At 44.6% G+C, this 27,455-nt stretch overlaps 3 protein-coding genes across 3 annotated transcripts in view; 2 read left to right on the top strand and 1 right to left on the bottom strand.

The window, feature by feature from the left end:
* The first annotated feature begins 204 nt into the window (after positions 1-204).
* Positions 205-11,681, top strand: SIN3B (SIN3 transcription regulator family member B). Its single transcript, XM_010179131.1, has 18 exons — positions 205-446; positions 1,009-1,162; positions 2,174-2,437; positions 2,842-2,985; positions 3,241-3,363; positions 3,844-3,933; positions 4,364-4,482; positions 5,212-5,419; positions 6,144-6,260; positions 6,638-6,876; positions 7,137-7,320; positions 7,546-8,140; positions 8,630-8,799; positions 9,343-9,516; positions 9,788-9,880; positions 10,174-10,268; positions 10,710-10,914; positions 11,307-11,681. Exons 1-18 carry the CDS (start codon positions 205-207, stop codon positions 11,535-11,537), a joined length of 3,447 nt encoding a protein of 1,148 aa, XP_010177433.1. The 3' UTR covers positions 11,538-11,681.
* A 6,483-nt stretch (positions 11,682-18,164) lies between these two features.
* Positions 18,165-19,984, top strand: F2RL3 (coagulation factor II (thrombin) receptor-like 3). Its single transcript, XM_010179129.1, has 2 exons — positions 18,165-18,255; positions 18,909-19,984. Exons 1-2 carry the CDS (start codon positions 18,165-18,167, stop codon positions 19,982-19,984), a joined length of 1,167 nt encoding a protein of 388 aa, XP_010177431.1.
* Positions 19,985-24,178: 4,194 nt separating this feature from the next.
* Positions 24,179-27,455, bottom strand: part of CPAMD8 (C3 and PZP-like, alpha-2-macroglobulin domain containing 8) — a gene marked incomplete at its 5' end in the record, with an annotated part of 27,475 nt that continues 24,198 nt past the window's right edge. The window contains 2 exons of the mRNA XM_010179128.1: positions 24,179-24,715; positions 25,054-25,222. Of these exons, the coding sequence (XP_010177430.1) occupies position 24,715; positions 25,054-25,222 (170 nt within the window). The remainder of the gene's footprint in view (positions 24,716-25,053; positions 25,223-27,455) is intronic.

The following is a 27,455-nucleotide window of genomic DNA, read 5'->3' as shown; positions in this document are numbered from 1 at the left end:
TACCCTCCCCAGCCCGGCTGACACCGCGGTTACCCTCCCCGGGGACCTGTTCCCCTCTCCCCAGTACCGTGCCCCCCTCCGTGCCCTGCCATCCTCCTTCAGCACCGTGAGGTCCACCCTCCCCCGTACGGTGGTGCCCCACCGGGTCCTGCCTGCCTCACGAAACCCCTGGTCTGGTACCAGGGGCTGCTTCCCTTTCCCTGTATGGGGCTCACCACCCAGATCTCACTTCCATCTAGCTCAGTGCCATGGGGTGCTCCTGTCCCCATTCTGGGACTGTGGGATGCCCCAGGGCCTGTCCCCCCCTTTCTGGGCCTCACCCACATTCTCATCCTGCAGGTGGAGGATGCACTTTCCTACCTGGATCAGGTGAAGATTCGCTTTGGCAGTGACCCCGCCACCTACAACGGCTTCCTGGAGATCATGAAAGAGTTCAAGAGCCAGAGGTAAAGCTTGCGCCTCAGGGCTGCTCCAGGGAGCTCCTCAGTCTTTGCGGAGGTCTCTCTGCCCTTGCAGGGTCACCCAGCTTCACACCATCTTCCCACTTCTGCAGACACGTAGGCTACCCTGCTGGCCTGTCCCCCAGCAGCGCAGTCACTAGACATTGGAGGGGGATCACATCCGTCCCATTGTTTTCCAGAGCCCAAATCCACAGGAAAACACAAATCTATTTTTACTTCCCACTCTGAAACGCAGATCTTGGAAATAGGTGGACAAGCTTGAGTGCAGAGCAAATCTGTGACGTGTCAGCCCTAGAGGTGATGGCTGTCTTGCCTGTTTTGGGTAGCCCACACACACGTATCTTCTCTCTGTGGATAACACTCCCAGTGTGAGGCTGCAGTGGTCATTCCCTCTGCTTGGGCTGATTTCTATGTCTGAGGTTCCCAAACTTGCTTGTTAAAAATGGCACTTCTAAGAAGCCAGGTGCTTCCCACAGCTCTGTAATTTTCTAGGCTTCACTTGTATTTCTGATTTGGACACAAGTAACAGAACTCTTCTCAATTTTAGCATTGACACACCTGGAGTCATCCGACGTGTTTCACAGCTTTTCCATGAGCATCCTGATCTCATTGTAGGATTCAATGCTTTCCTCCCTCTGGGCTACAGGATAGAAATTCCAAAGAATGGGAAGTTAAGTATACAGTCACCTTTGAACAGTCAGGTATGTTATAGAGCTCATATTCTCTGAATAAATTGTGTTACATGTGTTGTTATACACATCTTTAGCACAGCTTAGGCTACATAGGTTTATGTGTATTGCATGTTGCTGAAGTTTTTACATGGTTTTCAAAGCCTATGATAATGGTTACAATATAAATGTTTATTCTGAAACCAGTTGTTAGTTTAGCTTACACAACAATGATGTTCCCGCACGGAGTGCCAATTCAACTCCAAATATTTCAGTCAGATTTAAAAACTGAAATTGTAATTGGCTTGTCATATGTATATAGGTTCCCAATACGTGGTGTGTGTAGTGATAAATTTCAAAGAAATCAAGAATCGCATCTCCAGTCTTCCACTGAGAAGCTGGGAAATGTGTTTAGGCAGTAGACCAAAAATATGTCAGGTATTGCCATGCAGTTGCTAACATCCTGCAGTGAAAGACACCTGCTGTAATACAAGTGGATATGTATTGGCCTCTGCTGCTTCTGTGGTGGTGTTATGTGGTTGTGGAGGCTGAAACAAAGCTATTACCTGAATTATACTGATAAACTTGTGGTTTAACTCTAATTAGTAGCAATAAATATCTTTTAGATCTCAGTTCCCTTAGATCTCTCTGTTGCTTAGAAATTTAGCATCTTTAAGAGCCTTACGTATTACTGTGTCTCTTAAAGCTGACAGTTCCTCTGAAATAAAACAGCGGTAACAGAAGCTGCAGTGCATGTTGTTTGGTTCACCCTCTGGAGTGTAGTGGATAATGCAGTGGCAGTCAAAAGCAGGAATAATGAGTCAGATGGTTCATAAGCCAGATACGACTTACGGGATGTATTTAACTGATGATGTTAATAAACTTGGTAGGGAAATTTATTGGCTAATTAAACTCTTTTTCTTCTTTCTTCTTCACGTGGTAATCTTTTTTTAGCTAAACGGCTTGAAAATCCTGATGCTAGATTGTTGAACTCGCACTTCTGTTTCTGTATGAGTCACCGTCCTCTGTGTCTTATGCCACTAGGTGCCCTCAGAGCCTGTCCCCAGCGCTCTCCCTGGCAGCGGGCTGCTCTTGCATTACTCCCAGGAGAATTCGCACAATCACAGTGACTGTTCCGAGGAGTTTAGGCAACAGCTTCCATACAAAGAAGATAAATCCCAAATTCCTTTGGAGTCTGATTCTGTCGAGTTCAATAATGCTATCAGTTACGTGAATAAGATCAAAACACGTTTTCTTGACCATCCAGAAATTTACAGATCCTTTTTAGAAATTCTTCATACTTACCAGGTAAAAAGTCATCCGTATTAGAGACTGTGGGTTTGCACGGTGGCTGTTTCAGGGGTAGCTGCCAAATGAAATGACTGCCTATTGAACAGGCTTATGCAGTTCCCAAGCAGTAGCCTTTGTCGAACAATTGCCTCCTAGATATTCACGTGAAATGACAAAATTGTGAAAACTGTAGAACTTTCCAGGGTCTGAGGTGTAAAGGGGCGAAATGTAGATCCATTTTCACTAATCTTTAGCTGCTATAGTGATATTATGCATTAAAGGATGCACTGTGAGAACCTTGAGCTATCTGATAGTTATTTGAAGTTTGTGTAACATAGGGTTTTGGCTGTTACAGAGGTGACAAGTTGTCTTGCAGAGTGAGGTATGGTTTTGACTCTTAACGTCTGTGGGTATCTTTTCAGAAAGAGCAGCTGAACACTAAAGGCCGACCCTTCCGAGGCATGTCAGAGGAAGAAGTGTTCACTGAAGTAGCCAATCTGTTCCGGGGACAGGAGGATCTGCTTTCTGAGTTTGGACAGTTCCTCCCAGAGGCTAAAAGGTCTTTGGTACGTGGGTGCTTAGAGCAAGGCAGAATATTGAACGCTCTCTGTTTGTGTATAGAATACATAAAGAAGCTTTAGGATTGCAAAATACTATGGAAAAACATACAGTCAGTAGATGAACTTTGCTCCTCTTCATTGTTTGGCATTTTGCAGTTCAGGTGACTTAGCTACATGCACTGTGCCCTCCCCAGATATATGGGATTCCTTATTGGTGCCAATGGAGAAGAGAACATTGAAATCATTATTTATTTACTTCAGTTCACAGGAAATGGACCATGTGAAGTGAACAGTGTCCAGAAAACTGAGCATGAGAAGAATCTGGAACACAGCAAAAAACGATCCAGGCCGCTGCTGCTGCGTCCTGTTTCTGGCCCAGCAAAGGTATCTTCAAGTATATCTAGCAAGTAAAAACAAAGTAACCTGATATTACTTGCTGTGTTTAGACAATGTCGATGTTACGTATGAAAAACAATTTCAAAGTTATTTTTAAAATAATTACTGTAGAAAAAAGGAATTTTTAAAGTATGCTTAAATGTGTGTGGTAGCATGTTGAATACTAAGTGTCAGGACCTTCTGTACTAAGTATTGGCCTTGAAAAGGGACAATTTATTGCTTCTGTGAAGCAACCCTTATTTGGGATACTTTCTCAAGTGATCCTTTTTTAGTTTTGTTGTTTCTTTCTCTTAGCTGGGAGTCATTTGATAGAGATTCATGTGGAGGACTTGACACAACAATTCTAGATCACTAATTGGGAAATACGGAGTTTCAGCCTTTGCAGAGAGCTGTTCTCTGTCAGCGATCTGGAATTTGATAGCATTTGAGTCACAACATTTTAAGTATAACTGCTTGTTCTTTTAACAGAAGAAAATGAAACTGCGAGGTACCAAAGATCTGTCAGTAGCGACAGTGGGAAAATACGGAACACTGCAAGAGTTCTCCTTCTTTGACAAGGTCAGTATTTGGCCTGTTCTCACAGTCTGCGGACTTGTATACAACCATTTATATGGTTATTAATTGGTTGGTTTTATGTGCAATCTGTGTGTCAGCACTTAGCAATTGCCTGACTTCTCAAGTGGTAAAGACAGACCAAGAAAAGAGAAATAGATGGGTCTGGAAGCTGAATAGAAACTGATAGTTAACCCTTTCCTGAATGCTTGTCTCTTACAGACGTGTTCTCCCCTATTTTTTCAGTGGTGGTTCCTCACGGTACCATCTGTAGTTATTATTGTTCGAAACGGGGCATTTTTGTCCATATTCTCTTTTTATATTGCAATGTAGACAGTGGTTTGTCCCTGTACCCATGGTTCAGTCTACTTAAAATATGAAGTAAATAAAGTGGTGTTCAAGTGATCTGATCATTTCTTTCCAAACGGTGCTTTAGGTGCGTAGGGTGCTAAAGAGTCAGGAAGTCTACGAAAATTTTCTCCGCTGCATTGCGCTCTTCAACCAGGAGCTGGTCTCTGGCTCAGAGTTGCTCCAGCTAGTTACACCATTTTTAGGGTAAGTTACTATCTTCTCTTTTGTGTCACACATTAGGTCTTGCTTTGTTACTTTTTGGTAGGCATCGTGAAGTCTGTTACTGAAGTTTTGGATTTAACTGCAGAAATATCTCCTAGGTAGCATGCAATTGAAGGCTAATCCAAAAAGAGGCATAATAAAATCTGAATCTTTTAACGTATCTACACAGCTCTTAAGGAACATTTTGGGGAGCATATTTTCGTCTCTGTGCATCCAGTTGAAAGCCTCACAAGCAGCAGACTACCTGATGTTATACTAAATCATTGCGGGCAGAGAATCTCATGAATTCTGGAGCATGGTCTCTCTTCAAACCCCCTGTTCTAATCTCTCAGAATATAACACAGGTATAAATGAGAAATCTCAGAACAGAGCTATGAAAAGGATAAATAGTTCTAGCTCTGTGATGTGAACCTCTCGTGCTGTTAGCAGAAGAGGAAAGAGTCACACTGCAAGGATCAGTGACTCAGTCAGTTAAGGGGAGTATTTGTGAAGATGTGAAGGGAAGTTCTTTTCCTGCCACATGTAAAAATAAAAAAACAACAAACAAACCCTAAAGTAATAGAATGGTAATAGATATAATACGTTGGTGAAAGATTTCTCGCTGCAATGCTAAGTGTGTTTAGATTTTCTCCCTCACTTTTATGACATGCATTAGCCACCCTAAAACCGTCAGAGTGAAATAACAAAATACGCTTACTTGTGTTTTTGAAGGAAATTCCCAGAACTCTTTGCACAGTTCAAGTCCTTTCTTGGAGTGAAAGAGCTTTCGTTTGCTTCTCCACTGAGCGACCGATCTGGGGATGGAATGAGTCGGGAAATTGATTATGCTTCCTGCAAACGCATAGGATCAAGTTACCGGGCTCTCCCAAAAACCTATCAGCAGCCAAAGTGCAGTGGAAGAACAGCTATTTGCAAGGAGGTACTTTGGGATCAACCTGTTCAGTCCCTGAACACACATTGTGCTTACGTAACTTGAAGTGGGGTTATTACTGCTACAGCCTCTGCATGTGGATTCCCCTCTTCAGTGCTGATTAGCCAGCTTTAACCTCACATCAGTTATTCATCCAACTTACTGAAATAAGAGTATCCACATGAATTTTACTAATTTTATCTAAACCTATCTCAAATCACATACTTTAATGTCTTTTGGGTCTGTGTGCATACACAAATTTATTCCTATAAACAGAAAAGGATATTAAATAGCCTGAAATTAATTTTCTAGCAGTGGACCAGTATGGCCTTTTGAAACACTTTTTCTCCTGAAAGAGCACTATGACCCAATGTCTTGGGCACTGTTCTCACTGAGAACAGACATCTGCAGCATAGGTGCTCCCACCTCTGGCTGTTGTTGGCAACTCTTGTCTCCTGTACTTACAGTTGCTGATTACTGCAGAGTGGTCTTTGGTTTGTGAGATGACAGTGAAGGTGCTTTCGAGCTTTCCGAGCAGAGCCCTGGCACAGTTTCACACAGACTTTTAATCTTTGGAGCAGTCATGACAGTTACTTGGGAACTAGGTCTGAAACTTCCAATAGATATTCAGGGAAGAACTGTGCAAAAATTGACCAGATGAGTACTAGACCCCACAAGAGCAGCTCTGGGCTCACAAGTCTCTGTTCAATGCCATGTCTTTGCTCTGTTGCAGGTGTTAAATGATACCTGGGTTTCATTTCCATCCTGGTCTGAAGACTCCACTTTTGTCAGCTCCAAGAAGACTCCTTATGAGGAGCAGTTGCACCGCTGTGAAGATGAGCGGTTTGAGGTGCCTCTGCTTCTGAGCTTCCTTTCTGCCCATCTGTCTCCTCAGGAAGAAAAACTTCCAGTTATGAGGATATTGGCTGAATTGATTGGTGGCCAGTTACTGGAAGTTCTATTATTCATTGGTTTGAGCTAGAATTTGGTGTTTTCCACTTGCTTGGAATCTAATAGTCCTTTCTAGGCATGAGTCCAGTTCCTAAAAGGATGCTACCTTTGGGAGAACTGGCAGAGGGTATACCATTTTTCCAGTAAGAAACCTTGCTGATGCTTCTTAGCTCCACCCAGTGGGGTTGGAATGCATGCCACAAACCTGCGTGCCGCTGGTCTCCATTTTCCTGCTATGCCTGTTCTTATACGGTGTTTTTTGTGAACTCTTAACAGTTGGATGTTGTCTTGGAGACCAATTTAGCTACAATACGTGTGCTGGAGAGCGTGCAGAAAAAACTATCTCGACTGACTCAAGAGGATCAGGAGAAGTTTCGACTGGATGATTGCTTAGGAGGAACATCAGAAGTGATCCAGCGCAGGGCCATCTATCGCATCTATGGTGATAAAGCACCAGAGATCATTGAAAGTCTTAAGAAAAACCCAGTAACTGCAGTTCCTGTTGTTCTGAAGAGGTATTTCCCATTCTCCAGGGTTCACCTGGGTTCTTTAAGAAACAGATAAAAGATTTTTCAAGCGTTTTTAAACAACTGTTTTCTGTAGATGTTGTTTCAAAGGATAACTCATCTTCAGTGGTGGTGCTTTTATTGATTTATTTATCGTTTCCAGGGATGCTGAAAAGCTTTTGGGGCATAACAGTTGGCTACATTAAAAATGCTTTGTGTGCCTTTCTGTGGTTTCTTTTGGAACTGAAGTAGATTATACATTTATGCAGATTGAAAGCAAAAGAGGAGGAATGGCGAGAGGCCCAGCAGGGCTTCAACAAAATCTGGCGGGAGCAGTATGAGAAAGCCTACTTGAAGTCCCTTGACCATCAGGCCGTCAACTTCAAACAAAATGATACCAAAGCTTTGCGATCCAAGAGCTTGCTGAATGAAATTGAGAGTGTCTATGATGAGGTACGTATACTGGTAAATAATTCATCCTGTGTGTCCTTCATTTATAGTATTATCTAGATGTTTCCGTAGCACCTGGGACCTTGTTGAAGTGGTAGTGCTCTGAAGAGTTCTCAGTCAAAAATGTCTGCTCCAAGCATAGCGTTAACACTGGCTTATTTCTTCTGGCAGGAATGGCTCTTGAGCATGGATTGGAAGGATCTTTATCTATTTGTCTCTTGATTACAGCATCAGGAGCAGCATTCAGAGGGGAGAAGTTCATCCACAAACGAGCCTCATCTTATCTTTATCTATGAAGATAAGCAGATTTTGGAAGATGCAGCGTCTCTTATCAGCTATTATGTAAAAAGGCAGCCGACTATCCAAAAGGAGGATCAAGCAACCATTCGGCAGATAGTGCATCACTTCATACCTGAGCTGTTTTTCTCTCAGCCCCCTGAGCACAGTATTTCTGAAGAATCGACAGATGAGGACAGAGAAAACCATCAGGGGCAGAACCTGGATACTCCTGAACTACGGAAAAAAAATGTGCCTGGGCCACCGAGCAGTCCTTTGGAGGCAAAAGCAGCCTTCTGTGATGTTACAGCTGCTGAGCCCCACAACACCCTGGATGATGTTTACAGTCTATTCTTTGTCAATAATAATTGGTATTTCTTCCTCCGCCTTCACCAGACTCTGTGCTCAAGGCTCCTAAAGATTTATCGCCAAGCTCAGAAGCAGCTTCTAGAATATCGGACTGAAAAAGAGAGAGAGAAACTCCTGTGTGAGGGAAGAAAAGAAAAAACCAATGATCCAGCCATGGAACTAAGACTGAAGCAACCAAGTAAGAATAACCCAGGACATAGTCCATGTTTAATGCTCTGGTTGCTGATGCTTAGTTGCATGTAGCTGAGACCAGCAGGCAAGTCTGTAGGAATGTAGAGGTACATAACTCCACTGTATTTGTGATTTGTGGATACAGCTAATTTTACAGGATAGCTACTTTGTAATTTATCTTCTGAGGCTCTCATGCATAGTTCATGGAGACTTCAGGTAAGCCCACTGCTGTCTCATGTTCTCAGGTGTCTTGTATTAATCTGTTACTTTGATTTAAAATGTAAATGGCTCTACAACAAAATAGTTAACTACAGAAGGCAGTCATGGATGAGATGAAACTGGTAGAGCCATTAGCACTCCTTGCAGAGAGCTGTCTGTCTGTAAGCATGTTCTCGATACCGAACATCACGGTTCTTGAGCAGTGCTGTCCCTTGGATCTCTTGACTTTACTCTGGCATTTACATGCATTAAATGACTGCACTTTGCCCCTACCCAGGTGAGGTGGAACTGGAGGAGTACTACCCTGCGTTCTTGGATATGGTGAGGAGCCTGCTGGATGGAAATATTGACCCAACGCAGTACGAGGACACCCTGAGGGAGATGTTCACTATCCACGCCTATATTGGCTTTACTATGGACAAGCTGGTGCAGAACATTGTCCGCCAGGTAACTACTGTGATGGCTGTGCTGTGTGTTTGGGGAGCTGCACATCTCCCTTCTATAGACAGACAGGGTTCTTACAGTACCCTGTAATGCAAGGACTCAACTAAACTTAAAGCAAATTCACAGAAAAGTTACATATGTAGGGGAACTTCTAATAGAAGTTCAGTGAGATAGTTCAGCTTCAGTACAGGGACCACCTTAGGAGATTTCCTGGCCTTTTCCAACATTTTTTGAGTTCTGGTCTTTCAAAATTCTGCCATTCTCAAAATACACTGAAGGCAACCCCCCCCATCCAGTCCTTTTTACTCAAATCTGTCCTCTAGTTGTAGTTTTGTTACAGTTAAGGCACATCAGCCCCTCACTCTTCTCTGTTCCTTTTATTGCAAAGTAATGAAAAGAGTGAGATGTGTGAAGTCTCTGGAGTTAAAACTTTGCTGCTTCATCTGAGGTGTGATGCTGTGCTGAGTTTTGTGCTCCTTTCATAACACACTCGAGTTAACTCTTGGCCCAGACTTGCTGACTGAATTCCCCCTTTTTTAATGGAAGCTTCACCATCTAGTGAGCGACGACATCTGCTTGAAGGTTGTTGAGCTCTACTTGAATGAAAGGAAGCGAGGTGCTGCTGGAGGTAACTTGTCCTCTAGGTGTGTCCGGGCAGCGAAGGAGACCAGCTATCAGTGGAAGGCTGAACGTTGCATGGCAGATGAAAACTGTTTCAAGGTAAGAACTTGCTGCCAGGGAATTTCATAAAGTGACTGTGGCACTTTACCTGGGAGAGATGCGTTGGAAAGCTCCAAGGCCACAATGGTGACAGAGAGCAATATGAAGAGAAGGCACCAAAACCAGAGCATGGCATTCTGGCTCCCTGAAAAGCCCTGCTGCTTACTCCTCTCTTAGCTCATATTTGTTGTCCAAATGATGTGTTGTAAATATACAGCATTTTGTGGTGAACCCATGTTCCTAATAGCTTGTGCCTGTGACTTTACTACAGGTGATGTTTCTTCAGCGGAAAGGACAAGTGATCATGACCATTGAGCTTCTTGATACGGAAGAAACCCAGACAGAAGATCCTGTGGAGGTCCAGGTAATATCACAATGACCATGGAGTCTGTTGTACCACAGACAAAGCGGATGTCTAAGAATGCTTTTCCACTTTCTTATTCCAAACTATGAGACTTGGCCAGGAGGAGAAGTTGACCTGGAAAGTGGGAAGATTACATGTAGGGCTGTGGTCATTGACAGAAATGGCTATGTTGCAGAAGAGTTTCAGCATAAATCAGCTTCATAAAAAGCAGCTTGGAAACAAACTAGTTCTTTGCAGTGATGTTTGTGTTGATAAGAGCAAAATCTGACTTGAAATTGGTCTCTCTCTTGTAGCACCTGGCTAACTACATGGAGCAGTATGTTGGGGTAGAAGGAGCTCCAAACAACCAGAACGATGGCTTCTTACTGAAACCGGTCTTCCTGCAAAGGTGAGTGCACTCCCTCTTCTGAGTCCCCACTGCAGCAGCTGGGACTGCTTCCTCTGCGTACACAGCAGTGGCTGTAGGGGAATTGCCATACAAGCAGCTCTAGGGAGGTGCACTCATCTCTGAGGCCCAAAGGGGCTGGGGTAGTCCAGTGCACTGCATAAGAATGCTGAAGAAAAAAATTAACCACTGCATTGAGGTTTGTTCATCAAACTGTTTAGAAGGGAGTGGGACTATCTAAGCAGTCCCTTCTGGGAGGAATTTGAGATCTAATTTGTTCCCATTTCACTAAATATTTGTCAGGGTGTATGGAGGAAGATGCTGGAGAAAGTCTGAAAACTAAATGTGAAATACAGATTTCATACTTGTGCTGTCAGCTTGTGCTGGCTTAAGAGAATGGATAACCGAGTGTGACACATGCTTCATAATCCCTTTTTGTTCTAGAAACCTAAAAAAGTTTCGCAAGTGGCAATGTAAGCAAGTGAGGGCTCTGCGTAGTGAAGTGAAGAGCTCCTGGAAGAGGCTGATTGGGGTGGAAAGTGCCTGCAACGTGGACTGCCGCTTCAAGCTCAACACCCACAAGATGATGTTCATCATGAACTCGGAGGATTACATGTACAGGCGGGGAGCTCTCTGCCGGGCCAAGCAGGTGCATCTCCTATTACTCTCTCTGCAGCTCAGGCGGTAGCAGAGGTTGAGAATGTGAGCCAAAAGACAGGTACCAAAGTCTTGTGGCTAAACTCCTGCAAACTACACCCAGAAGTTACTGCTCTGTGTTGGATGAGACATGGAGGAGAGCTGGTAAATGCTCTGTACTCTGGTTTAGTTTAGCAGCCTTTTCTTTACTGTGCAAATTTTAAGGTGAAGTGGCAGACGTTAAGAAATAGAGATCTTTAAATGCAGGTATGCAGTTTCCTGTTTTACTGGTTGTGTTGTGTTGTGTTGTGTCTGAGATGTGTGTGATTTACAACGCATGCGGAGGTGAGGGTTTTGGCTTCTCCCTCAGAAACCTCTCAGTAATCTTTACTGTCCTGCTTACAGGTACAGCCAATGGTGCTGCTAAAGCATCACCAGCAGTTTGAAGAGTGGCACAGTAGGTGGCTAGAAGAGAATGTGACCATGGAGGCAGTTGACGTAGTTCAAGACTGGCTCATGGGAGATGAAGACGAGGAGATGGTGCCCTGTAAAACAACGTGTGAGACGGTGAACGTCCACGGGGTCCCAGTGAACAGATACAGAGTTCAGTACAGTCGCCGTCCAGCTTCACCGTGAGCAGAGACTTGTTTCTGGGACCAATACAAGTGGGAGCGTTGCTGGTGAACACATTTACTCTGAGAATAGTGGTGGGAATGCAATGTATGTATTAATGATATTTATCCAAACAGCATTTTACTTTGGATTATGATGTATTTTCCATATGGCATAGACTTGTCTCCTTGCAGTGTAATTCTCCAGCCATCACGAAGAGACTTTTAAAAGCTTTATCAGAAGAGGGCTCTTGGCATTGCCACACACATTTAGTAATTTCCTCGCTGTAGGCCACTGCTGAGCAGCCAATACTGGAAAGCTGAGTGAGGGGCTCAGGCTGTGGGCGAACTACCACTAGTGGCTTCGTTGGAGATGGAGCTGGGCTGGTGTTTGAGCAGATGCTGGCAGCTGCTTCCACTTCAAAGTGTTTAATGTTCCCCATCTTCCTGAATTTGTGCCGTCTCAGAGCCTGCAGAACTCTTCAGTGGAGCGGGGCTTCAGTGCCAGCGGGGCTGAGAGCACCTGGTGCAGTTTGCCAGCCCTGCTATGGGTTGCTTTGTTATCTCTGTGTGCTAATAAGGTGATGAATGCAGTATTTGTTTCTGGTGCTCTGATGAGAAAAATGCCAAAACTGAGAGAAGGGTGAACGGTGTACTGAACACTCTAACTCTTGCTCCTTATTGAAGTATTTCGAAGCATGAACTAAGGGGAAGAAGCTCTCTGAGCTGCAGTGCAAGGCAAGAGAGTGTTTTGCGGCGCAAGACAGCCCAGGCCCGTTAGCTCCCTCTCTGCAGATGCGCACCGGATCCTGTGGTGTTGCTTTGTGAACTGATGACCTTGCTGCAGACTCTGCCTTCTCCAATCTGGAGCTGTTCGGAGCGTGTGCAGGGGAAGGAATAGCCAGTGTGAGGTCTGGTCTATTTTGGTTTTGGTTTGGTTTGTTTTTTTTAATGTATTTTGCATGTTGATTGGCAGCCTCTGGAGACTGCATTCTCAGGCACTTGGCTTTTCCTTCGGCACACCCGGACTCCGTGGTTCTGCTGGGTTGTACCACTGAAGTAACAGCAGTAGATGGAGCTCTTGCAGCACAGCCTTAGCACCGGAGCTGAGGCTTGTCCCAGATTCTTTGCTGTTTCTGCTGGGTCAGCACAGATGCTGTGTTTGCAGTGACACATGGAAATCTGTAACGGGCAGTGTTAGATCCGACCACAACCATCGTGGACAAGCTTTTCCACTGAACCGTCGTACTTCTATCGAAGCTTTTTTGAAATTAAACCTAACACAAAAAAACTACCCCGAACCATGCAGAACACTATGTCAGTTGTCTGACTTAATCTATTGAAAAATCAAGAAAATTTAGCTGTGACTGTCCTGCAACCCCACAGTGGCTCCGTTCTTGTTTTCCAGGGCCAAGGACAAGCACATTGGCCCTGGAGTGTATCACAAACATCATGTCTTGACCTCCTTTCAGCTCTGCTTCCAACTTTTTCCTGGCTTCTGGGGGAATAATCCCCCTTCACCCTGATAATTTCTGTGGCTTTGATTTCTAGGTTACAATTTCTGCCAGACCTAAGTAGCAGCCTGTATGATTTGTCGTGGGTTATTTCCACTGTCCAACATTTGGTTTTGCAATTGTCTCACTTGACAGAAGAAAAAATTGGCCTTTGGGGTACGTTTAATAGAAAACTGTACTGACTCTTTGTCTTTTTTTGCAAAATAATCCGTAGGAGGGAAGGAGGGAGGCCCGTCTCTGGCATTTGTGGCCACTTGCACAACCACTGCCAGCAGAGGACTTTTCATCAAGAACTCGTGTTCTCGTTGTCTGGGTCCCTGTTAAATTCTGGTTACTGAAATGGTGTGAAGGTTCTTCCCCTGCTCTTGTTGCAGTGATTAAAGATGCTGACCATGCGAGGGCTGGGTGGAGGAGTGGGGGGACAAGCCCCATGCAAAGCACAGAATCCTCCGTTTTGTTTCCAGACAGCTCAAAATGCGCCTCAGCCCTGTTCACCTCTCTGCTGTCTTCCAGTGGAGATGACTACTGTGCCAAATTTTATGATTTTACGATACAGACAAATGTTTACTAGAAAATAGGTTGCAACTTGTGGCTTAAAATGCTTTTGATTCCAAATGTACGAAGGTGTAAGAGGGTAACACACCTGCGCACCGTCCCGTTCCATCTCCCCATTTTTAAGTGTACTTCAGGTATTTTTAAGCATCCTTATTTTGTAAACCTTAATTTATAATCTGAACAGATTAAGTAACACTTTTTCCCTTCACAGTGCTATTGTCTCAAAAACGATAGTGGCAAATGACGTGAATGGAGTAAGCAGGCAGGGCAGGTTTGAGAGTGGCTTGCTAATTACGTCTGAGAGTTTTAAGCTCGACCGCTGTGTATCTGCTACCGCAACTTTGATTCAAGAGTTCATTCTTCCATTTTTTTTGAAGGATCTTTGCTTTTGGGCTTGTAATTGCTTTGCCAGCTCTTTGAATGTAGTTTTTTTTATATTTATTTGCACATTCAAGTAAAATAAAATATGGATTTTAAAAGTCTGCAGCTCTCGTTGTTTTAAACGTATTAAAACTTTCTGACAGTCCCCAGAATTGACTGTCTTGCACCTGGAACTGAATTTTAAGTGGTAGAAAAATGCAATTGAAATGTTAGTTGAACTTCCCTTCAAGCAGTTGCAAGACAGGCTGCAGACTGTCATGATTGATATGTGGCCCAGCAGGCAGCAAATCTTTACATTTACCCACACAAACTAACACAAAAGGAAAATAAATTTCCTACAAGTAGCATGCAATAGGAGATCCCCTCTCTTGGAGAGCACAGGAGTCCATGGGGTGGCACAGTTGCTCCATGCAGAGATAAGTTTCAAAAGAAAACATTGTACAGTGGCCCCAAAGCCCTTCTTTTTTTGCCATTTGGTTTGTTTCTAGCAGCACCTTTGCCATCTGTGGTGCAAAAATACATACTTGCATGCTAAATACAACAGAAAAGCGACTGATTCCAGTGCTGAAATCTAAGAGCACATCTGCTACAGGTTAAGACAATACAACTGCAGCCATGAAAATAACCCTCCACCCGCCTTTCCCTCAACCTCCCCAAATTCCTGGGTAATAACATGTTTAACTGTGTTCGCTGTGAGCTCCGCACAACAAATGAACACATGTAGATTTTGCAAATTAAGCTGCAGTGATGTGACCCAGATCTGATAGGAGTTTCCTTTACATCATTCTCAACACTTCCGTTGCCATAACAAAAGGGTATGCATAACTCTGCTCTCTGCACAGCGTAGTACTTGCTCACAGGGAAACAAACTGTTGTTTTCCCAATAACAATCCTCTGATGCATAAATTGCATGGAATAATTTTATTAGAATTATGGTAGTAGCATCTCCGAGGACACAGCCCACTTTACACAAGTCTTCTTGCAGAGATCTTGGCCTGCTCACAAAGAAGACATTCCCTGTGCTCGAGAGGAGGGACAGCAAGAGCTGACATCGCCCAAGAGCTGCTGGAGCTCTCAGCAAGCGGAGAGCTTTGGCAGTGACAAAGACAGCTTAAAAATACCTTTCATGTTTGCAGGATGGAATAAGAATTAATGGTTTTCTAAATTAAATTAAGAATTGCTAAAGGGAGTACCTGAATTCCATCGTTAATATTTTAGGTCTGATTTCCATATCACAGTGATGCGCAGAGAGAAAGAACCAGTGAGAGGTCATCTTAAATATGTGTGTAAACAGGAGTTGAGCTTTTCTTCATGCTTTGGCCATTCCTCTGGATTAGAACTAACTCAACCTTAATGAAACTAGAAGTACAGTCTACCTTCCACTCATCAAAATTAAAGACTAAATTAAAGTCCAGTGATTCTAAACCATACCTGTGCTATAGGATGGATCCAAAAAGCATCACCTGAGATGCAGAACTGGGAAGGGCTGATGTCTGGATCAGGCAGAGTAGCCTCTACCCCAGTGTCATTATTTCATGGAGAGTCTCAGGGTGGTGGTAAGAGACCTGGCAAAGCGAGAGGAAAGGGAGCTGGAGTGATGGCAAAGTCAGGACGTGCCAGAGCCTGCAAAGACAAATGTGGGGTGGGGGATCCTGGTTCAAACCATCATTTCTATTTCAAAAGCAGAGTTTTCTGTGCCTTGCGGTTCTGAGGAGGCTCAGATGTTGCACACCCAGTGGCTGGGAAAGGCAGGGGCAGCATCGCATTCATGGAAAATGTGAGGTTGTGCTGACACCGGTGGAAATGCTGCATGCTGCTGGCGCTAAGGCAGAGCTGCTGCCTCCGCAGGCCGTGGGCTCTCGAATGCGAGCTCAGCCTGGGGCAGGTATTCGCTGCACTGAGATTTGTGTCTTCACAACCTGCTGCCTTGCAGTTGACAAACTCTCTGGAGCCACTGGAACAGAGCAGAAACGGCAAAGCCCATTATTTGCCTACCACAGTTTGCTCTTCCAAGCCTAAAAGATGTATGGGACAGGCCAGGTTGTGCTCATACCCTCCCTCTGAGCTTGAAAATCCCTTGCCTGTTTTCCAGCATTACATCTTCTGGGTTCAGAGCCATGGAATAAAAGAGCGCCTTCTCCCAGGAGATGATCTATTGCACAATGAATTACTTGAAAACCGAATTGTTACCCCACAGGGCAGGGATCACACGACTTAAAGAGATGTTAACAAGCCGTGACAAACCTCTGGCATTAGAATTTTCAAGCAAGCTGTTCTCCATCTGAAGCAGTCACTAAAGATCACACAGCATCTGAAAAATGAAGGATACAGCAAGGAGTAACCTCACTCTGCTCCACTCCAGAGACCCGGCCATAGGAAGCAGGGCTGCGATTTGCAAACTATCTGAACCTGATTATGTCTAATTTTTTGCATACAGAGTATGGAAAGGATCCTGGCTGAGGCATGGAAAATATGTGGCTGCATGAGTCATTCTGTAATGGTTCATAAATCCTGAGAGAATCACAAAAGCAAAACATGTAGCATTGCATCTTTCCTGTCCCTGCCAGTGGAACTCCACCTCTCGACACGCTCGGCACAAAGATGTGGGAATATGGTGAAAGCAAAGGAAATAGGATCATTTTCTCCTTGGAATAGAAGAATCTCATCAAACAGCAGCCAGACTCAGCTTGCAGCCTTCACAGAAGAGGCCATTCATAAGCTGAGGAGAAAGAAATGAGCTGCTCCTCAGGTTGCCAAACCAAATGTACAGTTCCTACTGCCTGGACTCCAGCTTCTGTCCTTACTCCCTTGCAGATGAACTGGAGAGCAAAAGCCTAAAACCCAGCAACCTCTCAAGCTCTGACCTCCCGCCCTACTTGCCTACCTACTCGATGACCACTGGGAACTGGGGCTCTTACACAGGTGGTGGGAGAGGATTTGGGACTTTCCCAGCGATGCTGTGCAAGGCAGAGCACTGAAGGAACTTGCACTCTCAAGGAGTTAGAGAAGGGGGCACCAAGCAGCAAAGGATTTTAAAAGTTCAGGTAACATCTGCCAGTCCCTCTTACAACGTTATGGGAGTCGTCCTCTCCATACAGCCACCAGGTACCTGGCAGCAGCGAGCCACTGCTCCAAGCCATTACTAACAAGAGTGCTGAACTCCCTTGAGGGTTTACTGTGTGGAGACCATCTCTGGAAAAACACAGCTCTTCTTGGGCAAGAGTGACTGAATTTCCCCATTATCTACTCAACAGCAGTCTTCCTGTGCACCCTTGTCAGGTCCCTTTCCTGAGCAGCTCTCTCCGCTCCTGGTGGTTTATCAACGGAAGCAGTGTCTCTGTCACACAGTGAGACCTCCTCGCTGCTTATCGTTTGGATGTTACCGCACTCTAGGCTGGGACTGATGCTTTCAAATGCAAATAGCTCCAATCCACAGTACTGGTAATCAACCTCTGCAGTGGGATCAAGAAAGTAAGTGCAGGAGCTTGGTCCCCTGTTTAGGCAGGGATCAGAAGCAGAAATGAAGAAATGAGAACTCTGAAAGGTGCAGCAAGGCAGATGCTAAAAACCCTCAACTGCTGCAACAAGAGGCTGCAAGAGCCTTGTGTAATCCCTGGGAGCTCAAGAGTTTTCTCTGGATCTGCAGCTCTCCTGCACTTCATTCATGTCTCTGTGAGGGGATGATATCCTCCCAATTTGCACTACCAGAAAGCATTTCGAATCAGGGTGTGGGGAAAGACCTCAGATCTCACACGGAGCCACTTGGGTCTGTCTTGGGTGGAAGGATGCTTGACATAGGAGGTCAGAAGTTCAGTTTACACTCTAAACCAAATTCAGACTGTGTCAAATTGGACCACATTTGTTATTTCCAGGAATATTCTGGAGCAGAAAGGAGGCCCAAATGAGTCACTCGAGCCATCGTCTAGCTCTGACGATGAAGTATGGGCTCAATATGCTTTGGATTTGGATACGTATGCCCCTCCCAGTTCTGCGTCTCACACTGGAGTTAAGGCTCTGCTTGGGCTACGCATATGCTGGGAATGTCGTGACAGCCCCCACGTGCCTCATCCTTCATGGGATAAGCCCGGTGCTTCCGTGAGTTAAGGACCAACAGAAGGAAATGCGTAAGCAGTGTCACGAACGCTGCCTTCCCCACACAGCTCGGAGCACAGCAGCACAGCACTACTGGAGCCTGCACCAGAATGGAGACCCTCGGAAATGGGTGGCTGCCACACGCACTTCTGCTGGGCTGCGTCTTCTGGGGACTCTGCACGGCTTTTCCAGACTACGATGGTGAGTGGGGATCTTTGGGTGAAAAATTGCTTTTTCTTAACGTACTGGATACTTGGTACCTTTATAAGAGCCCTGAAAACTCATTTTTTTAAAGCTGCTGCATGGGAACACAGTCTGAGATTCGTGCAAGCTCTAGTTGAAGCAGGTGACAGAAGGTGATACAGAATAGAAAGGGAGTGGTGTGGAAGAAACTGGAAAGAGAAAGAAACAAATAGAGGAGTAGTAAAACAGAGAGCCCTTGAAACCAAAATCTTTAGCTAAAAGGTAGACCCCCCACAGTCATGGCTTTTCCCTGGAGTGGCCCCAGATCTTTGGATTCTTTTGAAAGCTAGGCAGAGGAATTGCTCTCTGGTTCCCCAGGCCTGCAGATAGCTGTGTAACACAGCAATGGTTTGTAAGCTGTGGGAAACCACACGACAGAGGAATTGTGTGAATTTTCAGTAAGACTGATGGTGACTCCTGCACACCTAATTCTGTTGGCCAGCTTTTTCTACCCATCACACAACAGTGTTTTACAGAATACTCCTACTTCTAGGGACCCCAATGTAAAATGCAAACCTTAGTGTTTGGGGTTTTACATATGTAGCCTGCTCTGCAAAGCACAAGGGTAACTGCAATTAACAGCAATTAACAGACTGCTTCTGCACCCACAGATTACTCTCAGAACAGCACCAACGAGCATGTAACAACACCAGAAATCACACCATGTCCCCGAGCCATCCCTGGGGAAAAGGCAACGATAAACAACGTCACATACCTGTTGATACATGAGGCCACACGCTCTCAGCTGGGCAGTGTGGTCACTGTGCGACTCATCCCCTGCCTCTACACCCTCGTCTTCCTGGTGGGGTTGCCCTCAAACGGGCTGGCCCTGTGGGTCCTGGCCACTAGGGCTGAGAAGCTGACCTCCACCATCTTTCTGATGAATTTGGCTGCAGCAGACCTGCTGCTCATATTGGTGCTGCCCTTCAAGATTTTCTACTATTTCCTGGGGAACAACTGGCCTTTTGGGGAAGGCCTGTGCCGGCTCACCACAGCTTTCTTTTATGGGAACATGTACTGCTCAGTGCTGCTGCTCACGTGCATCAGCGTTGACCGCTATCTGGCCGTGGTGCATCCTTTCTTTTCACGTTCTTTCCGCACCCCTGCCTTTGCTGCCTGCACCTGCGCTGCGATCTGGCTGTGTGCTGCCATCCTCACCCTGCCCCTGACTCTGCAGCAACAGTCATATCCCCTGTATGGAGAAGATGCCACTCTCTGCCACGACGTCCTCCCCAGGCATGAGAATGACGGGTATTACTTCTACTACTTTGTCTGCCTGATCGCCTGTGCTTTCCTCGCTCCTCTGGTTGTGATGCTGTTCAGCTACTGCTCAGTACTGCGAGCCCTCCTGAACAGTGGGAAGCGGTACGCCTACTCCATGAAGCTCACAGCTCTCGTGCTGTTCACACTTGTGGCCTTCTACACACCCAGCAACGTTCTCCTCCTTGTTCATTACTCCAGCTATAACTCCAAGCTGTATGGCAGCCTGTACATCAGCTACATGGTAAGCCTGGCCATCAGTACCTTTAACAGCTGCGCTGATCCCTTTGTCTACTACTACGTTTCTGAAGACTTCCGGGATAAGGTGAGAAAAAGATTCTTCAGTCACAGAAAACAAAACACCACATCCCTAAAAACCTCCAAGGAAACACTGCCTCAAAGAAGTTTCAGGGATTCACTGGTATAAGCCTCCAACCCAGTTCCCTGCTCCCAAGGCTCTCACAACATACAGCAAGGATGAGACAAAGACAATGCTGGGATCCCATGAGTTTCATCCAGAGCAGCGAGCAGCATTTCCCAGAAGACAAATCCTTTCTCCTGCCTGGATAACTACAACTTAATAAACCTGGGCCACGGCCTTCCTTGAGAGGTGTGGAGTCCAGACAAGCTGCAGAGTGCTGGACATGTATAGAGCTGTTACTGGGACGCTGCATGCAACTTCTCACCTGGTCACGTATCGCCAGGGATGCTCTTACCAATACTCCTAGGTCTGGTTTTCCTAATGCATCTTGCAAGCTGACTGCTATCTGCCTTCTATTTCTTTTTCTGCTACTGACTTGCTTGCTGTCCTTAAATGCATATTCTCTTCACCTAAAACTGAAAAGGAACAGACATTTGTATTTTCCAAACATTTCGAAAGTACTAGGAGTACTATGCAAAAGGTACTCTCCTGAACTAAAATATTCTGTCAAGAGGATGTAGAGCACTGGCTTTTCTAGCAAATACATTTTGGGCTTGGTTAGTAAGCAACACCACAGTAATGTCAGCCCAGTGTTGGTAACAAGTGTAAAAATCCCATTCACTCATCCCTATTTTTGCAAGTGACCCTTTGGGGCAGAGGTTGTATTAGAGGATTCAAAAAAAATATTATGTCTCTTAAAGGGAATTATTAAATGAGAAATTGAGTAAACTATTGCTGTATAAGTCCACACTTCTTTTGTGTAATGTCACACACAGTCTAGAGCTGTCTCTTGTGAAAAAGGTGATGAAGCTTGTTGCTTATTGGAACCTGTTGCAGATTTGACAAAATGCAGGCTGCTCATCATCTCTCAGACACAACCAGAGCATATCCCAGTAAGCAGCAAGGTAGAAAAAGAGCAATAAACCACTTAACTTCTGTCCTTACTATAACACGTGATCAAACAAACTTACAGCCTACCACATGAAGAAGAGACAGACAAGATTGTCTTAAAATCAGTTTTTAATAAAATATTTATCAGAATCTAAACCAAACAGTTTTCTGGACTCAGACTTGCTATGATTTGTGTGAACAAACCAGAAATGGTCATAGAACTGTTTGCATGTACATGTATGTGCAGGGGCAAAATCCAGGTGAAAATCTAGAGCCTATGTCCTACGGGTGCAGAGCTGGTGTAGCCAGGGCTATTGTCACTCAGTCAGAAATAACCAGTACTAAAAAAACACCAAAACCCAACCCAAGTTGAGGTTTTCTAAATAGCTGATCTATTCACAATAATGAAAATCAGGTTATTGTGCATTAAATGTCAATAATCCATGTCAGCAAAGCAAGCGCTGTTGTTTCAATTGCATCCTTCAAGCTGAACATTTTTCTGGTATTTGTTTACTATTGAGGCTGATAAGGAAGGAGCGAAAGAGGCAAGACTAAAACACTTGGACAAGAAAGAACAAGGGAACTATTGCTCTAAAATAAATACCATGGTAATGATTACTCTGCATAATGTACAGTTACAAATATATAAATATTAATTTCATTGAAAGGATTGCAAGCAAAAATCACTGATAACTAGCACTGCTGCAGCTATTCAGTAACATAACTTGATGGAAGTAGGAATGTCTGTGTCTTACAAACCCACTGGCACTTTTATCCTTTTGCAATGATCTTCAATGGTCTTCACAAAGTAGGAGCCTGCATTTTCAGTGGTGAGCTGTTCTTGTGTTCGCAGGGACAGGAGGGTGACTGATGAGCTTCAGAGTCAGAACTGGGTCAAAGCCTCGGAAAAACACTGAGGCTGATATGGCTGTGCTGTGTCCATTGGCTCTCACACAGACCTCGTCCTAAAGAGTTTCTGTATTCCAAATAAGATTTTGATGAATGGAGGAAAAATAATCTAGGATTTTTTTTCCTAGATAAGAATTAATGATTATAAGAAACATGAACAACAAGTCTGGGACAGGGGAAATCTGAGAAAAGAGAGACCATCAGCTACAGTGGAGAAGAGGGCAGAGACCTGCTCCTTTACTCCTGCAACAGGGGAGAACAGGCAACCACAACTTGGTAATCACAAGTTCCTTTACTCAATTCCTTAAATAAAATTACTTTCTTTTAACTATAAAAAGGAGTTTGGTGTGGCAAGACTGGGGGGAGGCAGAGGCTGCTAAGAGCAGAGGGAATACCGAGTTCTCTGAGAGTGCCAAAGCTGGGAAGAAGCACTCAGCTCAAGGTGATGTCAGGTTCCAGGATCCAGCAACCCTGACACATAACCACACACACACGGCCCTGTTCTGTTTAAGGATGCTAAGGCTGCTCTGCCTTTGCCTTCTGAGGGTTCAGGTCTCTCTGGCTTTTCTTTTAATTGTAAAACAGAAGCAAGGCTCCTCTGCCTCAAACAGGTGAGTGCACTGGCACACAGAGACCCCACAGGATAAGGCCATGATGGATGGAGTGGCAGCACCAGGAGGAATTATTTAGCTGGCAGCAATGGGGAGATGTCTGCATCTTACATGTACCAGAGCCCAAGGAAAGTGAAGAAAGTCAGGTTTAATACTTGGCTGAAATGCCCTATCTTCATCTCTTTGTCCCCAGTGGTGATGCTGTCTGACTGCCCAAGGATCTATGAGAGGACCAAGCAGTATAAAGTGATTGCAAATATCTATCCAGAAGTGTACAATGGACAAGACAAGGAAATCAAAGCCAGAAAGGGACAGAGGAGGCTGAAGAATCCAGAACTGGTGCCATCTTCTGTGGGAAGCCAGTCAAACAGACATTATCCCAGAGTGACTGAATGTTTCATTCTCCCAGACTCAAAGCAGTCAACAGCCGAGGCTGGAACCAGCAAACAGCAGGGTCTGTATTGTGCAGCTTTGATATTTAGGAAAGAAAAAAAACCCACCACCTCTTGTTGCAGCTCACACTAGGCCTATTATTTACCCAGAGGATAAATATTGACTCAGTCCTGTGCGTGTACACAATAGCCAGGGTCTGCCAGGCCAGTTGCTTACAGGAGCTGGAATTTAGTTTAAAGGCATTTATTTACCTGCCAGACAGGAATGCAGCCACCAGTGCTTCCACTGTGCTGTGCGGACACAGTGAGGACATGGTCTGTTCATGGACGCTGAAGAGACGTGGCAAAAACCTCTGCTGAGAAGCAGTGGGTACATGTGGGCAGCAGCCACGTCAGGATTCTGTGAGAAGAGCTCAGTGCAACCACGAAGGAAGGCCTGGAGATGTGCCAGCAAACCAGTGCTAAAATTTCTGGGAACTTCAAGACCCAGACCTTCATCATGTCAACTACATTCTGCAAATATTTGGCCCCAGACAAAAAGGATTGGAAGCTACATATGCCCAGCTTCTGGGATACCGCCTGTTTTGTCCCCATGTGAACATTTTTCTGAAATAAAATTGCCTTTATTCTGGAATGGAATGTCTATGCTGGGATATATTCTTGTCATGGTTCCTGTGTAAACAAGCCCTAAAAATGAATGGAGCCGGGCTTTTTCCTGTTTCCATTCACCAATAAACACCCTCAAAAGGAGTTTCCACCCTACTCTGGGTCCTGGTAACAATAGAAGTGGGAAGATAAAATATTAACACTGTTTTGCAACAGGCAATTGCATGTAACTCCTCCAAAGAGAACAATGCTGCTCCAGGCAGGAAGGGAAACCAAAAAATCTTGGCTCCTGCAATTTTGGAAACACTAAGCTTTTGTTTTTAGTTTTACCACATTGCTTAGTGCAGGTCAGTTGAAGGGAGTCCAGACTCTGCGACACCAGTGATTCGTACTGGCCAGCAGACCCAGAGCCTATGCATACGTTACCATATCCAGAACAGCCACTGTATGGGGATCCTACTGGGAGCAGAACAAAAGTGACTGGTGAAGGCAGGCAAGCATTTAAAAGGACTGTGCCTTGGGTCAGCTTTATTTTCATGCCAGGGTAACAAGGAGGAAAGGGGCTGAGAAGGCTGCAAGCAGCCGTTATCAGCACATAGTGCAACATGAAGAGGGCTTACCCACCCAATCCTTGCCACTGCTACGGCTGGCAAACTCCTACCTGAAGCCTGCAGTTACATGGTAGTCAAGCCTTTCAGACCTGACACTGGATTTCAGTTTTCTTTTGCAAAATGTACCTCCCAACAACTTTCCTGACCATGCAGACTCTTGGGAAGTTTTTCTCTCGTGGGACATTGTTGTGGGTAGAGTAGACTTATGGGCTGGGGAAGATGATTAGCCTCTTGCTATGTCATAATTCGCAAAACACACTGATTTTTATTATTATAATTTGAGAGAAAATTTCTCAGCCATCTTTCCTCAAACAGCAGTTCAGCTAAGCACAAGGCCTAGACTTAGCTTCTAAATGTAGCTAGGAAATGGCAATTGCAGTATCCTGATAGTAGAGAAAACACTCTGAAATGGTCTAGAGGTTTGAATTCCAGCCCCTGTTTTTTCACCTAGAGGGCACACGTATTGGTCTCCCATCCTTGGAAGTAACCCAAAGAGGATGCACAAAAGGCAGGAAAATTGGCAGGAAAAATGACAGAAAAATAAGGCTGAGTGTCCCTCTTAGCGCTCCAGTTCCCCCCCTGCGGGGCAGCAAAGCCTACAGTTCTGAGTGCATCAGGAAGTAGTCATCGTTCGGTTTCTGTTCTGCAGCAGGTCATCTGTAGGAACAAACTCATTGTTTGTTGATTCTGAGCCTCTTCTCTTTAAATTATTTATTTCTGTGGAAAAAAAGAACATAATGAGGAAAAGTCACTTCCCCATTACATATCTTTGTGAAACATCACCAAGGCTGGGCAGAGAAAAGCTTAAAAGGTCACTTTTTATTCTGCTAGGGATGGAGACCTTCAGGGCATGAAACCTTTTATATGCTACCCTAGCAAGATCTTGTTCCTGGTGATTCCTTGCTAAAGAGGTTAACAAGTCAGTTGCAAGAATGCCAGATTTTCTGAATAGGAATTCTAAGAGGAACTGAACACATTTGACCCAACACATGAGGTAGTAAATTAAATGTTGACACCCAAAGCAGATTTATGATTCCCTGCTCTCTGTGGCTTACCATTCTACTGTGGTCACTACTTCCTGAATCTTGTCCACTTCTTTTAACGTGCTTGCTGTTGTCAGTTCTGTCACAATCTCAAAAACGTCAGCTTCCGATGCATAGGAGTCTGGGTCGTATTCATAGGAGTAGTATGACAGATCTGTCTGTAGCGGAGGGCCTTCCTCTGCTGGAAAGGAAACCAGTCTCAGGTTGTGTCACATTATGTTGTTCACTCCAGTCTATACTAAGACACTGTCAGGTCACTCGCATAGCGCATATCTCACTCGAAACAGGCTGCAATTGCTCACTGTCCAGAGGACAAGACTGCAAGATAACTTCTAGGAATATCAATAGGTCCATGTTTTCTAAACTGTTCCTCGAACCAGCTCAGCTGTCTGTCTTTCCTGTTTGCCTTCTGTATACACTGCTCTAATCCAAACCGAAGCAATCACTGAAGCATAGTTGTTGTAGGGAGGAAAAGTCCCCCTTCCCCTCCCTGGCAAAGTTGACTTTATTTAAGAAGAACACTCATCAAGTGTTTGAAAAAGTGTTTGTTCTCTAGAAATAAAATATCTGAAGGCTCTTCCCTAATGCCTCTCACATCCTCCCAGCAACAGCCTCAGCCCAAGGCAAGGGAATGCTCGCCTAAAAGCAGAGTCGGTCTCTGTGTTCACTTCCTCTTGGCCTTCTCCATGTGAGAACCTGCCAGATAATGAGCTCTTTCCATGAATGGATGATTGCTGTCCACCAGGGACAGAATTAACATCACAGAGCTTGCTCTGCCCAGGAATGCAGCACTGGAGTCAAAGCAAAGATGAAAGGCCGACATTTCCTGTTGCATACAAACCACTCCCCCATCTTCAAATGTTTGTGCCTTCGCCAATGTTTGCTGAACACCGATGGGGTGAAAGGAAAAATGGCCCATTGCCAGTTCAATCAATCCCAAAAGAACAGCGATGCTGTGAATAATGCGCCTGCCAGGGAGTGTTGCGAGAGGACTCCACCTGGAAGCAGAATTCTCTCTGATGTTCCTGTTAGGAACAGTTTTAAGATCAAACCTCAGCCATTCTGCCTCAAGTTGCTGCAGCATCTGCTGCAGACTTCTGAAAGGCATTTTAAAATGCTTTGACAATAGCTAGGTGCTGCAAGAAGTGCTGCATCCTCATTTTTCAGGACCATCTACATACAATTACCACAAATAGCATAACTCAAAAGCTGTTGTTTATTCTAGCAAACTCACTGGTGTATATGGAACAACACTGCAAGCTTGCATTTGACAGGGTGAGCCCAAACACATTATGAGGTTCCCCACTGTTTCCTGGGAGGAAGCTGGTGCTCACTGTTTCCATTGCTGGGGTAACATAGACAGGAGCTAACAATGAAAGCATCGATCAAGCCAAGCTGAGCTGGCTCAAGTCATACGGCAAATACAGAAAGATTTCAGACAATATAAACACCACGTGCGTCTTCAAGACAATGGTATTTCCTGAAGGTTAACACACTGAGGCAGTTTCACCAACCTGCCCTAAGCTTGATTTGGCTCCTGGAGTTTTGCATCCTTTTAGGAAATCTCAGATTTAGACATGGCTCATCAGAACTTCCACTGGAAACCCAGAGCACCTGAGCCGACTTAAACCAATCACATGCTTCAATGCTAACAAAGCAGTGAGTCCAAATGAAACTCGTGTATAAGGAAGGATTCATTCATTTGTTAAACTTTGATTCATGTACCATGTGGTTGACCTGAGAGGAGCCCAGAGGATTAATGAAAATCACATGCTGGGTGCTTTTCCTGATGCAGGATTTAGTCAGTTTTATTTCTGAATGCTCAGACAGCTCAGTTCAGAAGAGTATCTGCCTTCCAGGAGACTCTCAACTCGAATGCTCACAGATCGCAGAACAAAGCCAGCTCTAAATGCTTGTGCTTTGACAAACATATCCTTATGGCATACAGGTTTGCTAATCTAACATCTGTATAAAAATGCACACACACACAAAACAAATCATGGTTTCCACTTTCATTCTTATTGATAGCCTACTGAGCCAACATTGTTTTTGACTGTTTAGAACAGAAACCAGAGGGTCATTTTCCTTAGATACTTTAATGCAGATTATTTCAAAAAGGCTGTTCCGAAAATTTCTGGATTGCAGATTACCATCAAGTTCCACAACCTTTTTTCCCAGGTAACCATACTTTTACTAACAAATATTTGTTTGAAAAGAATGTAATTGCAGTCCCATCTTATAGATCAGCAGTAAAACATTTAGTATAGCCTTGCATACCAGCAGTGCCCTACAGAGCAGTTTGGGAATGCTGCTTTAAAGGGTTCAGATTGCAAACAGAGTTTCCATGCTGAGTACATAGCATTTGCACAGAATTAAAGGCAACAAGCACTAATCTCAGTTATTCTAACAGACAG

Source organism: Mesitornis unicolor, unplaced genomic scaffold, assembly GCF_000695765.1.
Source record: "Mesitornis unicolor isolate BGI_N332 unplaced genomic scaffold, ASM69576v1 scaffold19392, whole genome shotgun sequence".
NCBI lineage: Eukaryota > Metazoa > Chordata > Aves > Mesitornithiformes > Mesitornithidae > Mesitornis > Mesitornis unicolor.
The sequence above is the reverse complement of the archived record's forward strand: the minus strand, read 5'-3'. Positions and strand labels throughout refer to the sequence as shown.